This window comes from Osmerus mordax, chromosome 25 (genome assembly GCF_038355195.1).
Source record: "Osmerus mordax isolate fOsmMor3 chromosome 25, fOsmMor3.pri, whole genome shotgun sequence".
In the NCBI taxonomy this organism is placed as follows: Eukaryota; Metazoa; Chordata; class Actinopteri; order Osmeriformes; family Osmeridae; genus Osmerus; species Osmerus mordax.
Genome location: NC_090074.1, coordinates 5486093 through 5500598, shown reverse-complemented (window position 1 = coordinate 5500598; position 14506 = coordinate 5486093). Strand labels below are relative to the sequence as shown.

Below are 14506 nucleotides of genomic sequence, written 5' to 3'. Positions count from 1 at the left end.
TCTCTCTCTCTCTCTCTCTCTCTGTCTCTCTCTCTTCCACAGTAACCACCACTCTCTCTCTCTCTGTCTCTCTCTTCCACAGTAACCACCACTCTCTCTCTCTCTCTCTCTCTCTCTTCCACAGTAACCACCTATCTCTCTCCCTCTCTCTCTCTCTCTTCCACAGTAACCACCACTCTCTCTCTCTCTCTCTCTCTCTCTCTCTCTCTCTCTCTCTCTCTCTCTCTCTCTCTCTCTCTCTCTCTCTCTCTCTCTCTCTCTCTCTCTCTTCCACAGTAACCACCTCTCTCTCTCCCTCTCTCTCTCTCTCTCTTCCACAGTAACCACCACTCTCTCTCTCTTCCACAGTAACCACCTCTCTCTCTCTCTCTCTCTCTCTCTCTCTCTCTCTTCCACATAATCCACCACTCTCTCTCTCCTCCACAGTAACCACCACTCTCTCTCTTCCACAGTAACCACCTCTCTCTCTCTCTCTCTCTCTCTCTTCCACAGAATCCACCACTCTCTCTCTCTTCCACAGTAACCACCACTCTCTCTCTCTCTCTCTTCCACAGAATCCACCACTCTCTCTCTCCTCCACAGTAACCACCCACTCTCTCTCTCTCCTCCACAGTAACCACCACTCTCTCTCCGGGATCGGGCCACGCCAGAAGATGCAACGAGACGGAGAAGTCTTACTGCGTGAACGGCGGCGACTGTTACTTCATAAACGGTATCAATCAACTCTCGTGCAAGTGAGTCTCCCTTTTGTTTGGGCTCTTTTTTTCCATCCGGAATGTTCCCCCCCCAAGTGCTCCGACACGCCGTTTGCGTCCCCACCGTCGGGGGCGCGATCGTAGCGTGGGGATATTTGGACGAGCGCCACAGTGTCTTTGTTGTCCAGGTTCCCCACACACACCTCCTCCCCCCCTCGCCAAACCGCCCCCCCTGCCCCATTATCACGATTGCGCCGGCGCTTTAAAGGAGTTCCGACGCGACGGCGGGTGTGTTGCGTCGAGCACGGTGACGGACCAGCCGGAACCAGGTCTCGTGTTCGACGTCCGCCGTGGAGCTGTCAACCTGCCTTGGGGAAAGCCACCGTAAACTCTGCACTCCCTCCAACATGCCTCCAAAGTCTTGTTTCCCATGCCTCCCCCCCACCCCCCCTCTCTCTCACAGGCTGGTCGTGCCAAGGCTCCATGTTCCTTTACAAAGTGTCGTGTCTCCGGAAAAAGGAGAGCGGTGGTAGTCGGCGCGGAGCTCGACCGCCCCCGTTGACCCACGGTTAGCGTGCGGAAGGGCTTCGCGTTCAAAAAGTCCTCCCAAATGTGAAATGACTCACCGTTTTGGTTAAGCGCAAATATTTACACCAGTCGGAGGCCTTGAAGAGGTCATTAGGACCACTGCTTACGTCTCGAGGCCTCGGGAAAAGGTGGTCCGATTCATAACCGTGCCTTAAATCAAACGAGCGGAAGACAACTTGTGATGTGGAGGGGGGAATTTTTGCTTCTTCTTCTGAGCCTGCGTGGGAGGAAGAAAAGGCATACTCATTGTGGAGTTGGGCGTATGTGTCATTCACTCCCAATCATTATCATTATGCGTGCGGCGGGCGCATTTAACCTAGAGGGAGCGGGGCTTGAGGAAATGACGCACGGCAAGCGCGCGTGCATCCACGGACCGCGGCCTCCATGCCAATGGAAGCAAGCGTCGTTTCCGCGGCTCCTGCCGGGTCGGAAACGGGGAGACGGCGACGCGACTGGCGCCGCCGCGAGCCGAGGAGCGTTCGCGCTCGCCGTCGGGGGCAAAAAACACTGCACCCGGCATGACTGCAACAGCCATTCAATAAGCTGTGTACAAATTGGAGGGAGCGAAAACTCAATAGCGGCAGCTAATTCACTCACGGCTCAAGGCACGGGTCCAAAAGAATCGCATAATACTGTGGCGGCCCCGCAGGGAATTGCTGCCCAAAAGCCATCTCATTCAATATAGGCCAGGCTTCAGAGCGTATTACTCACCGGCTGAACTGGTCCACTGGACAGCTGGCCCTATATTTATACTCCGGTCCTCGCCTTAGCGACAGAAGGTTCTTTCGAGGGATAGAGAGGGAACAGCTAGTGATTCGGAGGGTGTTATGCTTCCCCATTGAGTGCAGATATCTGTATCGGATGGCCGGTATGGTAGGCAGAGTCAGGTGCACAACGTTAGCCCGTGCACCTCAAAACATGTTTCGACTCGATCGAAAGCAAAAAAAGCATTCTTAGGTTCGAAACAATCTTCGTTTTTTGAGGGGGTTGGACCGAAACACTCTCTTTGGCCCGAAACACTTTGTGTCAGTGTTCCGTGTCTGGTTAGGAAGGTAGATTGAATCTTGTCAGAGGACACGCTGACAGCAAATTGTTCAGTGTTGTTCCCTAGCCCTGCTACGGTTCCCTCCGGTTTAACATATCACTCTGTGTGAGTCACTTGGCACGGCATCTCACAACACTGCTCGGGGCATGGCTGTAAAACTCATAAATCACGGAGAATGACCTCTGTTGGATTGGCGGGCCCGTTTGTGGAGGGAAAACGGCGAGAGGGAGGGAGGGAGGTTCGACAGTAGATGCGTTCTGGCACTTCTCAATGAGCTGCAGCCTACATCCTGATTCGATGAGAGAGGGGAAGGGAGAGGAAGGGAGGAGAGAGGTTCAGTTTGAAAGAAGATGAAAAAGAAAGAAAAGCCGGCTTTGTTTTTGGTCTTCAATGGACAGGTGTCCCCCACAAATACGGTTGCGGTGGTGTAATCAAGATTCAACTTGACAGGAGCTTTACCGACACGAGGGGCCGCACGACTGAGAATCAACAGTAACCGACCAGATCACTCAATCTTCCATTAGTATCCCTACGCAGCGGGAAACAAACAATGCCTCGGCGAGTTCTCTCCTGGCGACTGTGAAGGACGCTTGATGCGACCGGACCCGACGAGATAAATAAACGACGCGGAAAGGGAATGAAAGGAACAATAAACGTGTGTGAATGGGGACGGAACCTTCAGGAAGGTACGAAAGGGTGAACGGAGATGCAATAGAGAAGGAAAACTGAGGGACAACTAGGAGGAGAGGGAGACTGAAAGAGAGAGAGAAAGAGAGAGAAAGAGAGAGAAATAAAGAAAGGGTGTCCTGAGTGAAGAAAGGGCGGGGGGGGGGGGGGGGGTTGTCGATGGGGATTTGATCCTTCACCTCAGTTGGTCAGCGTCTACCAGCCTTCCTGTGGGACTCTCCCCCCCCCCCCCCCCCCCCCCATCTCACCCCTCCCCTTCCCCCTGTGGCCCTCTCAATCAGGGGGAACTTGGTTCCCCTGCACCCCTGACCTCTGCCTCCTCTCCCTCAGGACGAGCGGCCCTGCGGGGAGGGCAAGGCGGACGAGGACCACCTTGAAAACGGAGCGCGCAGGAAGAGGGAGTTTGCAGAGGGAGATAGCGAAAAGAGACAGACTAGGGAGCGACGGCGAAAGACGACAAGTGGGAAGGAGAGAGAGAGAGAGAGAGAGAGAGAGAGAGAGATAGAGAGAGAGAGAGAGAGAGAGAGAGAGAGAGAGACAGAGAGTTGGAAGCCTTGTTCCGTGGTTCCTGGGAATTATCCCAGCATTCGACCCCTGCCTCTACCTGCAGAGAAACGCCCGCCAAAATGTCTCCCCCGCCACAGGAATCTAATCTAATCTGCTGTCAGATTCCCACAGGGACGATCCATCGGACGTTACACAACACGACTGTATCCACCGTTTTTCTCCTGTTGTTCCACATGACCGTGTCCCACCCTTCTGTTCCTCCCTCCGCAGATGTCCAGATGGATACTTTGGCCCGCGCTGCTTGCAGAAAGAGCCTCTCCGACTGTACATGCCCAATCCTCACAAAAGTATGTTTTCCCTTAACCTGACCCCCCCCCCCCCACTCCCCCCTCCCCTCCACCCCCCCCACAGCTGAGAGCAGGCGGCGGTGCGGGCCACCGGGGGTCACCTCTGTCGGCATTTCGTCCTCCTCTCTCTCCCTCCTCGCCCTCCTCTTTCTCTCTCCCCCCCCTCAGGTCAACACCAAGCGACGGGGCTGTGCGCACGCTGCGCGTTCGGGTGAAAAAAGCTCTGCTTTCGGCTGTCTGTCATCACGCCGTGGTTCTAACCCTTTGTTCTTGTCTCCTCCCCACCCCCCCCCCCCTTCTTCACTCTCTCTCCCTCTCCGACCTCCTCTACCTCTCTCTTTGGCTTGTCCTCTCCTTTTCCGCCCCCCCTCCCCCCACGCCAAACCTCCCTCTCTCTCTCACCCACGCTCCATCCGCCCTTCTTCCCCTCCTTTTCTCCCCCTCTCGCTGCCCTCCCTGTCCTCCTCCACTCTTCCCTCTCTCCTTGTGTGTGTGTTTGCGTGTTGTGGCTCTCTCTCTCTCCCTCCATCAGGTGTCCAAATGACTTTACTGGTGATCGCTGTCAAACCTACGTTATGGCCAGTTTCTACCGTATGTCCACTCTATTTTCTGCCTGTCTGCCTGCCTGTGTCTGCCTGTCTGTCTGTCTGTGTCTGCCTGTCTGTGTCTGCCTGTCTGTGTCTGCCTGTTTGTCTGCCTGCCTGTCTGTGTCTGCCTGTCTGTGTCTGCCTGTCTGCCTGTCTGTCTGTGTCTGTCTGTCTGTCTACATGTCTGCTCTGCATGCAGGATGTTGGGACGTGACACAGTCGCAATCGCTGTTCCGCTTTCTCATTGGTTCCCGGACGGTGTCTCATTCACACCAGTCCAACTGTTCCTTTTGTCTGCTTTCAAAAAAAAAGGGGGGGGAATAATTGAGCCCTTTGGTGCCTGCGTAGTGCTGCATACACTAAGCACTCAGGAACAGTTACGGACTGCATGTGATCGGTTATGCCCTTGAAATAGCAGAGCATTGCATGTGCACTCCTCAAACAGTGTGGAATCTACAGCCGTGGCCAAAAGTATTGGGAGCGACATACATTTTGTGTTTGCAAAGCTTGCTGGGCCTTGGCATAAAATGACTGCTAACATAATTTCAGTAAGTCATATCATCAGCACAGGGGAAAGTGTGAACTAGTTCTAGCCAGGTGAAATCACTCTATCATTCGGATTGGATTTTAAGAGCAGATTGACTGCTGTAAAAGAGGGGACTATTTGCATATATTGAAAATGTTTGCCCCAAAAAAGCTTAAAAAATATGAAATGTGCCTTATTGTGATTCCAATATTCTATAGAAAGATGTGAAAACATTTTCCTCAAATACTGAACCAGCAAACTTTTCAAAACACAACATTTGTCATTGCCAAAACTTATGGCCATGACTGCACGGCGATAATGGTGAGTATTGAGTTAAAGGGGAGTGCCGTTTTTCGCTACACTGAGAGAATGAACTTTGATAGCATGTGGCAGGACAATTTAATTGGACACCGTCCTCTCATCATCAATACTAACATCCCAAAAAAGGCTTAAATGAACTCAAATAATTTCTCAAATAAATGAAACCTAAAATGGGATTTTTCCTCTCAACAATACAGTCGCCCTGATCAATGGAGGCTTAGTTTAGGTTAATAAAAACCTGGTTAATAATATAAGACTGAAAATAGATAGGTATAATAACTGGCATTTGGCGTACTGAAGAAAAACGGTCTTCTGTGACTTTCTTTTCATAGTTTTGTTCTTTTAGTTTGTGTTGCCCTCTGTCTTAACTACCCCTAAACCACATAGGATCAAACCACCTAAATTAAACGTGAACACACACACGCACACACACACACACTCGCCCAAAGTGCGTTTGCGAACGACTCGGCACGCCGAGTTTCGCAAAGCCCCTCTGCGATTCCTCCCTCTCTGATGAGGCCCCCAGCGGCTCTCGGCGAGGTCGTCAGCTCTGGGGGCCTCCTGCCTTGTAATTAGGCCCCGGTGTTAAACACTGACCTGCAGGGCCCCCGGGCGACATCCTCTCCCCACCGGCTCCCCCACGCTGGCAAGCCCAGCATACATGTCCATCAACTAGGGAATTACACCCAGATTAGAGGGAGGCACTCGGAGCGCCGAAGCACGACAGCTCAGGCCTTTGAGCTATCGGCTCGGTCATGTGTGTGTGTGGACGCGCACACACACACACGCGCGTTTGCACACACACACACACACACATGTGCACGCGCGTTGGGGGCCGACCCAGTCGGTGTTGTTTCGTTTGCGCAATGTTTGCACTTCGGCAACCCTCTTGTGTTCACTAACATTTACATTTAGTCATTTTTTTATGCACAGAGTTTACGCACGGAGTGGATTGTTCCCGGACAGTGCGAGTGTGTTGGGAAGAGGCTGACGTCAACAAAACACGAAATGTGTGTCGACCTCCTTGCACGCCGCCATATTTCACCCGGTTTGTGAATTTGGGGTTTTAGTCTTATAAAAACAGTTTCCTGATATGTAATCATAGGAAGCGTGTGATTAAACCTTGACACCGTATCCCAGTCCTGTCAGGTGTGTTTTACGACAAAATTGCCGTTGTTATAGGGCGCTCGTATCCGTCGTGTCTTTGCAAGTCAGGTTTGCCTGGCTTCTGCCAGAACGGGGGCCTTCCAGCAGTGTAGCGCGCTGCGTCGCTAGCTAAACAGATCAGCTAATGTGATCTTCTCCTGGAACCGCCTGTTGCTGGCTGTACACCATCCCTTTCTGCTGTGCCTGACTGGAAACAAAGTCTGTACATGCACTTAACAGACGCCCCCCCCCCCTCTCCTCCCCCCTTTACAAGCACGACTCATACTGCAGACCCGTACTGTACATGCGAGTGCTCTTTCTGTACTAGCTATGAGCCAAGTATGCGGCGGCTGGTGGAGGGGAGTGAAAGGGGGGCTCCCCTTTCCAAGTCGATTAAAAGGCTCCTCGGTACCTGAGGAGCTTTGACTGGCAGCTCCTGTCGCAAGACGTCGCCAGTGAGTCAGCACTTTTGCCCCTCCGCCCCCCCCGACCCATCAGCCCACCCTAGAATTTGTCCGTTTCTCCACAGCCTTCGGAATCAGACGAGATGGAAGGCGTCCGCCGAACGCTCTGCGTTTTCCGTCGTCGCTTTTGAACCGAGACTGAGAAGAAAAAAAACACACTTCCTGGCGTCGCGCGAAGACGTTTGTCCGTTGAAACGGCGCCCGGTTGGCCTCCCCGGTCATGTGTGACCCAGTGAAATGAGAGCCTTGGGTGCACGTACACGGGCACGCAGCGCTGAGGGAACCGGCCCGTGAGCCTGACTACAAGGCAGGAAACCAGGAGATAGAGGGGGGAGGGGAGTGCTCGGCCTGCACCCAGCTGCCAGAACTGTGATGGGACTTCCCCTAAACGGCAGCCGAACACATCCTGACCTCAGCGTGGTCCAGTCACTCTGGGACCAGTCAGGTCGTTGTCCTCATCCAGGAAGGATCCCTCGGCCGGTTGTGGTCTACCAACTGTAGAGGCCGAGAGAGTCATTTCTTACTGGTAGTGGTCACCGAACAGCCAGCTGCTGCACTGTGTCTGGAATAGTTAGGTAATCGGCGAAACGCTGCGAGGGAACCTTTCTGGGCCAAGCCACAAGCCAGCTCTTCGAGTGTGGGATATAGCTGCTGCTTTGCCGACACACACACACACACGCGCACACGCGTGCACAAATTCACGACACGCACCCGCACGCGAACCCAAAACACCCACATGCCTCGTTTTCATCCCATATCGTGTCCACGACTCCTAAAAAGTAGGGGAGGCTCTCCGACAGGTCCTCTAAGAGGTCTCGGGGGCCGTCGGAGAGCGGAGACAGAGAGGAGCGCTAGCTAGCCGGGCCCAGCCCCTCAACCCGGGCGCACCGAGAGACCGTTGTCATGACAACAGCTGGGATTTGCTGCAACCCGAGTGGAGCACGGGGGGAAGGGAGGGGAGGGGAGGGGAGAGAAGGGGAGGAGAGGGGAGGAGAGGGGAGGAGAGGGGAGGAGAGGGGAGAGGGTGTCGGGGGAACAGCTGGAATGGTGCAGCCCAGCCTCCCTCTGGCCTCAGCTTACACTCCAACACAACACAGACCGCCCCCCACCCACCCCGCCCCAACCGTTCTCGAAAATCAGGAATTTTCACCGTGTTCTCCTTCACGCGGCGCACAAGAAGCATCCCTCTTAATTAGTAACCGTTTGTACTGGAAGTGGAGGGCTCTCAGGCCGGAAGACAACACCCTGTACTGTAGCTTGTTCACGTTCAGTGTTACAGCGACAACACGGCCTGCATTTACAGCCAAGAGTCTAAAGAACACAAAAATACGGTCACGGCGACCAGTTAGTCAGATCTGCACAGATCACGCCCTCTTTCTTATATTAGACTGAAGGATTCCACCATATTTGTTGTGTTTTCCAATCCCATACAGGTCATGTGTTTCACATTCCAGTACAGAGTTGCCGGTATTGAATGTGAAATGAACACAGCACTGTGCTGCCATTTAAAAGTTCCAATTTACAAAGTAGTGTCGTACTATGCCATTTCCACAATCGAGACTTCCTGTCCAAAACGAAATACATTTGAAAACGAAATCACTAACCCGTACGACAAAGTAGTTATGCACGATTATCTCGATAGCTCACTTAAAAAATAAGGAAAAAGAGAATTCCAATTAACGTTCAGAGTCATTTTCTGCCTCCTTTATCAATCTCATGAGAGGGCAAGTTACTGGCTGCAGTCGGTAGCCGCAGGGAGCTGACATGACTGGTTTGTTTTGTTGCATGTTCTGGTAAACTGCCTGCTGTGTTTCGATGTGTGTGTGTGTGTGTGTGTGTGTCCTGCCTGTCTGTGTGGAAGGCTGTCGTCTTCTAAATTCATGTAACTAACCTCAACCCGCCCGCCTCCAAACCCTCTCCGGCTGCGATATACATGTACATATATATGTGTTTTAAATGTGCGTTAAAACGTGTCTCTCCTCTAAACTCCTCTTCTTTTCCTTTTTGTTGTTTTTCTTCCGACTGTCCACATGACAGAGCATCTTGGGATTGAATTTATGGGTATGGAACAATGCTTCGTTTCGATTCGCTCCCCGACGAGCTACGCAGAGCCGCCTCGAACTCCCTCCCTTTGACATGATCCCCATTCCCTTTGCCGGGTGGACTCTAAAAGCAAACGCTCCCCGTTGATTGGCCGATCCGTCTGTCAATCAGACCATGCGGTGCGACTCATTGGGCTGAAAAAGAAAATTGTGGGACTGGACCCTCCAAGACGAGCATAGGTGTCTTCCTCTGCAGCCCTCTTTTGCCACACACTCACGTTTCACCTTTTCACGATAAACCCCTTGAGCAGAAGGCTATTCACAGTCGGATGAAAACTCTTTTAAATCAAGAGGCAGGAAACGCTTGTTTTCCCAAAAAGGTTCAATGCAGCTCTACGGCCCAGCCTCTCCTAAGGGAGCGGGGCTCCGCAAAAATGAGTCGGAAGCTGCCAGAAGCTTTACCCCGACTGCGGGTGATGTCGGAGCGCTGTGCGTAAGCATAAAGTGTTTACGTCAGAACGGATGGGTAGTGCCCACTCTAGTAATGTCTTTCACTTAGTCGCGTCAGCACTAGTATAAATGGACTCACTGTACACACTCAATTCAAACTCTCTCTCTCGCTCTCTCTCTCTCTCTCTCTCTCTCTCTCTCTCTCTCTCTCCTCAATGAGGGTTGCAGATAGAACACCAAGTTTGCTTTACGATGCACCCTGCTCCCCCCCCCCCCCCCCGTCCTGTTGTAAAAAGCATGCCATGCCAAGTCTACAATTGAATACCCCCTCCTCCTCCTCCTTCTCCTCCCCGCCTCCTCCCCTCCCCCTCCTCCTCACACACCCCCATGCCCGCGATCCCCTCCTCTCGCACGCCTCTCTCTCCATCTACCGGATCGACAGATCCTGGCCTGCACCCTTCCTCCTCAGAACCCCCCCCCCCCCTCTCCCTCACCTCCTCCCCCTCCCCCCACCCCGCTCCCAATCCAGCCTCACGCGGACGGCTTCAATGCGCCGGTCACCTCCGCATTCGGTGGGCGGCCCTGCTGCCAAATAGGGTTTCCCCAAAGTTGTTGACCTGGAGTGGTGTGAGCATGCCGTTCTCTCCTTGCGACATGAAGCCGCCTTCCGTTTCTTTCATGTTGCTTCCCCCCCCCCCCCCCCCCCCCCCGTTTTGTCCATTCCTTTCTCATGAAACCTGTCCTGTGGTACCCATATATTTTTTTTTTCTTCTTCTTCGTCCGTAGCGCCTTGCTGTGCTTGAGCTTTGGCAGCCTACCTGTCTCAGTGACACACGCTGAGAAACATTTGGGAGTGGTTGGGAACGGTTGTATTCCCGGTTCTCTCCCTCTCAGTAGAGTGTTCGTCATCACTAGATATCAACCAATAAGGATGAAATATTCCCCTGTTTGTCACTATAAATAAATAGCCGTCTTGGTGATTTATTTATAGAGTCGGAGAACAGACCCACGGCGACATGCATGGGTGAGGGGAGAGTCAACCTCGGATTGGAGGAGCTGTACCAGTGCAATTCGTTTTTTTATTACATTATTTATCATTCGCCGACCAGTATCACAGGAGTGGTTCTATGGGAAAGGAAAGAAATGCCGGAGAATTCTTTGAACTTTGTCAGTTTTGTTTGTGCGTTTGTTGTGGGAAATGCATCATGCAAAAGCTTTGGTTAACAGTGTCTTTGGCTAAATAATCGCAATGCTGTATGTTATCTAGAAGATCAGGAAGTCCTTATCGGGTTTCCTGCTAGGGGGCAATGTGTCTGTTGAAAGGGGGGCCTCTTGTGACAGGAATTTAGAGTATGGAGAGGCTGAGACGTCCCCCACGGCGAGAGGCTGGGAGTGGCTGGGCGTCCTCTGTAGCATTGAGGACAGAAGGAGGCCGGGAGAGGCTGGGAGTGGCTGGGAGTGGCTGGGAGTCCTCTGTAGCATTGAGGACAGAAGGAGGCCAGGAGAGGCTAGGAGTGGCTGGGAGTCCTCTGTAGCATTGAGGACAGAGGGAGGCCGGGGGGAGGCTGGGAGGCCTACAGCGTTGAGGACACGGAGAACCTGAGAAGATCCACATGGTCTCCGGGTGATGAAAGAGGTCCTTTTAGAGGCAGAGCAGGAGATCGAGGGGGCCAGCAGAAAGAAAGAGGTCTGTTTCGGATTCCATTTCTGGCAGACGCTCGCGTGTTCCATGACAGCTGCATGCGTTTGGCCTCAGCCAGTGCTTAGCCCAGCGTTATTCTGAATTATGGACCTGTTTAGCAACTAAGGAGAACACTTAGACCTCACACATTCCAATAGGACACACACACACATTAGAGAGCACGGTGGAGGCTAGGAACTAGTAACAGTTAGTCCCGGGGTAGTTTGCAGAGGGAGGTTGGCAGTTCAGGGCTGTGGGTGTGTGAGAAAGGGTGGAGGCGACAGGCCAGGCAGACCTACGTATAGACTGTGCGCATGTGTAAACCGACTGTATATGCCTTTGATAGAACGTGTTTTTTTGTTTCTTCTGGTTATTGTGTGTCGTGTGTGTGTCGTGTGTGTGTGTGTGTGTGTGTGTGTGTCCACAGAGGCGGAGGCACTGTACCAGAAGAGAGTGCTGACAATCACGGGGATCTGTGTGGCGTTGTTGGTCGTAGGCATTGTGTGTGTGGTGGCCTACTGTAAAACCAAGTAAGTTACCCTGCGCTCATCTTCAACCAATCGCATCGCTTCCCCCCAGACCTGTTGGTGAACGGTTGTGTCATTTGTTGTGACTATATCCACAACCGTTGGTCATATTGCGTTGGAGTTAATATGTAGGCTTGGTTCAAATTCCGGGGAGCATGTTGTGCTGCTTTGGCACTTTAAGGCAAAGGATAGATTCTGTGTTCGCCGTACTGTACATAGTACAATGTACACCGCGTTTAGATGTGAATGTGGTATTATGAACACTAGAAACATTTTGAAAAGTAGTCCCATGCACTCCAAAATGCACAGGACGAAACCGAAATGTTTCGAAAGCAACCCACGCTGTCCAAAATGTTTTCATCGTGAGCATTTGGAATGAGGCATATTGTATAACATCCGCGATGCTCGTTTCCCCCGCTGGGCCGAATCGAACGTTCTCAACGATCCCATTTGGAAAAAGCGTTTCGTCGCTGTCGGTTTCGGCGAATGACGGCTCTGTCCCCCCTAGGAAACAGAGGAGGAAGATGCACAACCACCTGCGGCAGAACATGTGTGCAGATCACCCTAATCGGAACCTCGCGAATGGACCTAATCACCCCGGCCCTGGGCCGGAGGACATCCCTATGGTCGACGTGAGTCTGACAATCCACACTCTCGTGTTCCTGCTTTTGTTTTTACCGAGCCGCACCCTCGCAGGACAAACTGTGTTTAAGACGCGTCGGTTCGAGTGGTTCGGCTGATGCTTGGGTTCTTGCCCGCACATGGTAATGGTTCATCCCTGTCCCACAGTACATCTCGAAGAACGTCCCTGCGACGGAGCGAGTCATTCGACACGGAACGGAGGCCTCCTTCCCAGGCAGCCAAGCGTCTTCCAGATCCCACAATTCCTCCACCCGGGCCCACTCATCCACCCACAGGTAGGAGCCAATCCCCTCGCCCACGCTGATAGACACTCCCTTATATCTTTAGCAGCTAGTCGGCTAGACAGCACCTTCATACCCTCCACCAGAGAGCCCACACCCTCCACCTCCAGCAGGGAGTCCACACCCTCCACCTCCAGCAGGGAGCCCACACCCTCCACCTCCACCAGAGAGCCCACACCCTCCACCTCCAGCAGGGAGCCCACACCCTCCACCTCCACCAGAGAGCCCACACCCTCCACCTCCACCAGAGAGCCCACACCCTCCACCTCCAGCAGGGAGCCCACACCCTCCACCTCCAGCAGGGAGCCCACACCTTCCACCTCCACCAGAGAGCCCACACCCTCCACCTCCACCAGAGAGCCCACACCCTCCACCTCCACCAGAGAGCCCGCACCCTCCACCTCCACCAGAGAGCCCACACCCTCCACCTCCAGCAGGCAGCCTCCACCCTCCAAATGCACGCCCCACCACCCTTCACATCCCGTGGCATTCAGCTCAGATCCGCGCCCCGCGAAAACCCCTCAGCGCCACGTCGTCAGTCCCCCAATTCAAAATGCCCCCCCCCCGTGCACAGTGACACGTCGAGTGAACCCAGGCTTGTCTCGCCCCGTGGACAGACACGAGGAGCGGACGTGGAGCCTGGAGCGGACGGACAGCGTCCTGTCGGACTCCCCCTCGGGCATGATGTCGTCCTCCGTGGGGACCAGCAAATGCAACAGTCCTGCGTGCATGGAGGCCCGGGCCAAGCGTGCACCACACTGTGGCTTTGCTGAGTCCCAGCGGCCGGGCCTGCCCTACGGAGACTCCTTCGACTCGCTGGGGGACTCTCCGCACAGCGACAGGTGGGACTGGAAGGGGGACACTCCACAGCCCCCGGCCCCCGGCACCCCTTGGTGGGCTTATGGCACTGGGACGTGGCCTCGAGCCCATTTTAGGATGGCTCCTTTGGCTGCTGGCTCTCTATCGCCCCCTAGAGGCCGGCTTTGGTACCGTGACAGACTCAATGGCAAAACAAAATCGACGACCGGGCGGGCAGATATCAGGTGTGTGTTTACGGAGGGGGACTTCTGAAGCGTAGGAAGGGCTGTGTAGCTCCCATTGTCCTTCAAGAGGGAGGTTAAAGTGTGGGATGGAGAAAATGGACGGCGACGTCATTCGACAAGGCTCCACTCAATTCCGAAGGGACAGCATTTTCCGTGTCATCCAGTTTCAGTTGCCAGGGGCGGTTCAGGGGGGGGGGGGGGGGGGGGGTTTGGGAGGGGGGGGCAAGCAAACAACCTTGGACCCCCTTTTGTACCCCCTAAATGTAGAGTCTGAATATTTATAAACATGGTCTTTTGCCTGTTGACGCCTGCAATGCAGTGAAGAAAATGTCATGACAACAGCAACGTTTAACGTAACTGGCCCCTCTAACAGCACAGCTGGCCCCATGAATTGCCTACCCCCCCCCCCCCTTCCCCCCAGTTATCCCCTGTCAGTGACCGGAGATAGCCCCTTCAGTGCAGCTGCGTGTTGAATTTGAAGGCCAGAAAAAATCTGCTGTGTCAAGTCGATTGACTAACCCTCGCCACCTTTCCAGTACGTGTCAGGAAAAACAGGTCTCGGTATACCGCCAGGACTTCATTAGGAGGGCAGAACAACAGCTGATCTCAGGGGTGGAGCGTCGGTCTCATGGGCGTAGCTCCTCCTTCTCTTGTCAACTCGACAGTTCCCTTCTCCCTCTGGGATCGAGTCGATGCCACACACAAACATAATTGGGACTCACGTCTCGCTCCTTGTGTTCCGCTAACCGAACCGCTTGCGAAACAGAGCCGTCGTGACAGGGGACAGGCCGATGAGTGTCCTTTTCTTTGACAACCTTTTCTCCTCCACGTGTTCGTGGTAGCTGGTCAACATGAACCTGCCAGCCAATGGGATTTGAGCATTTGAGTTTGCTGGTGTCAGTGGAGATTTGTCTTGGCGCTCAGGGT

At 53.6% G+C, this 14506-nt stretch overlaps 1 protein-coding gene across 1 annotated transcript in view; it reads left to right on the top strand.

The window, feature by feature from the left end:
- nrg2a (neuregulin 2a) overlaps nucleotides 1–14506 on the top strand; it is a 30759-nt gene that overhangs the window by 12297 nt on the left and 3956 nt on the right. The window contains exons 3-9 of the mRNA XM_067228642.1: nucleotides 614–734; nucleotides 3793–3869; nucleotides 10397–10429; nucleotides 11514–11616; nucleotides 12122–12245; nucleotides 12403–12530; nucleotides 13154–13378. Coding sequence (XP_067084743.1) covers nucleotides 614–734; nucleotides 3793–3869; nucleotides 10397–10429; nucleotides 11514–11616; nucleotides 12122–12245; nucleotides 12403–12530; nucleotides 13154–13378 — 811 coding nt within the window. The remainder of the gene's footprint in view (nucleotides 1–613; nucleotides 735–3792; nucleotides 3870–10396; nucleotides 10430–11513; nucleotides 11617–12121; nucleotides 12246–12402; nucleotides 12531–13153; nucleotides 13379–14506) is intronic.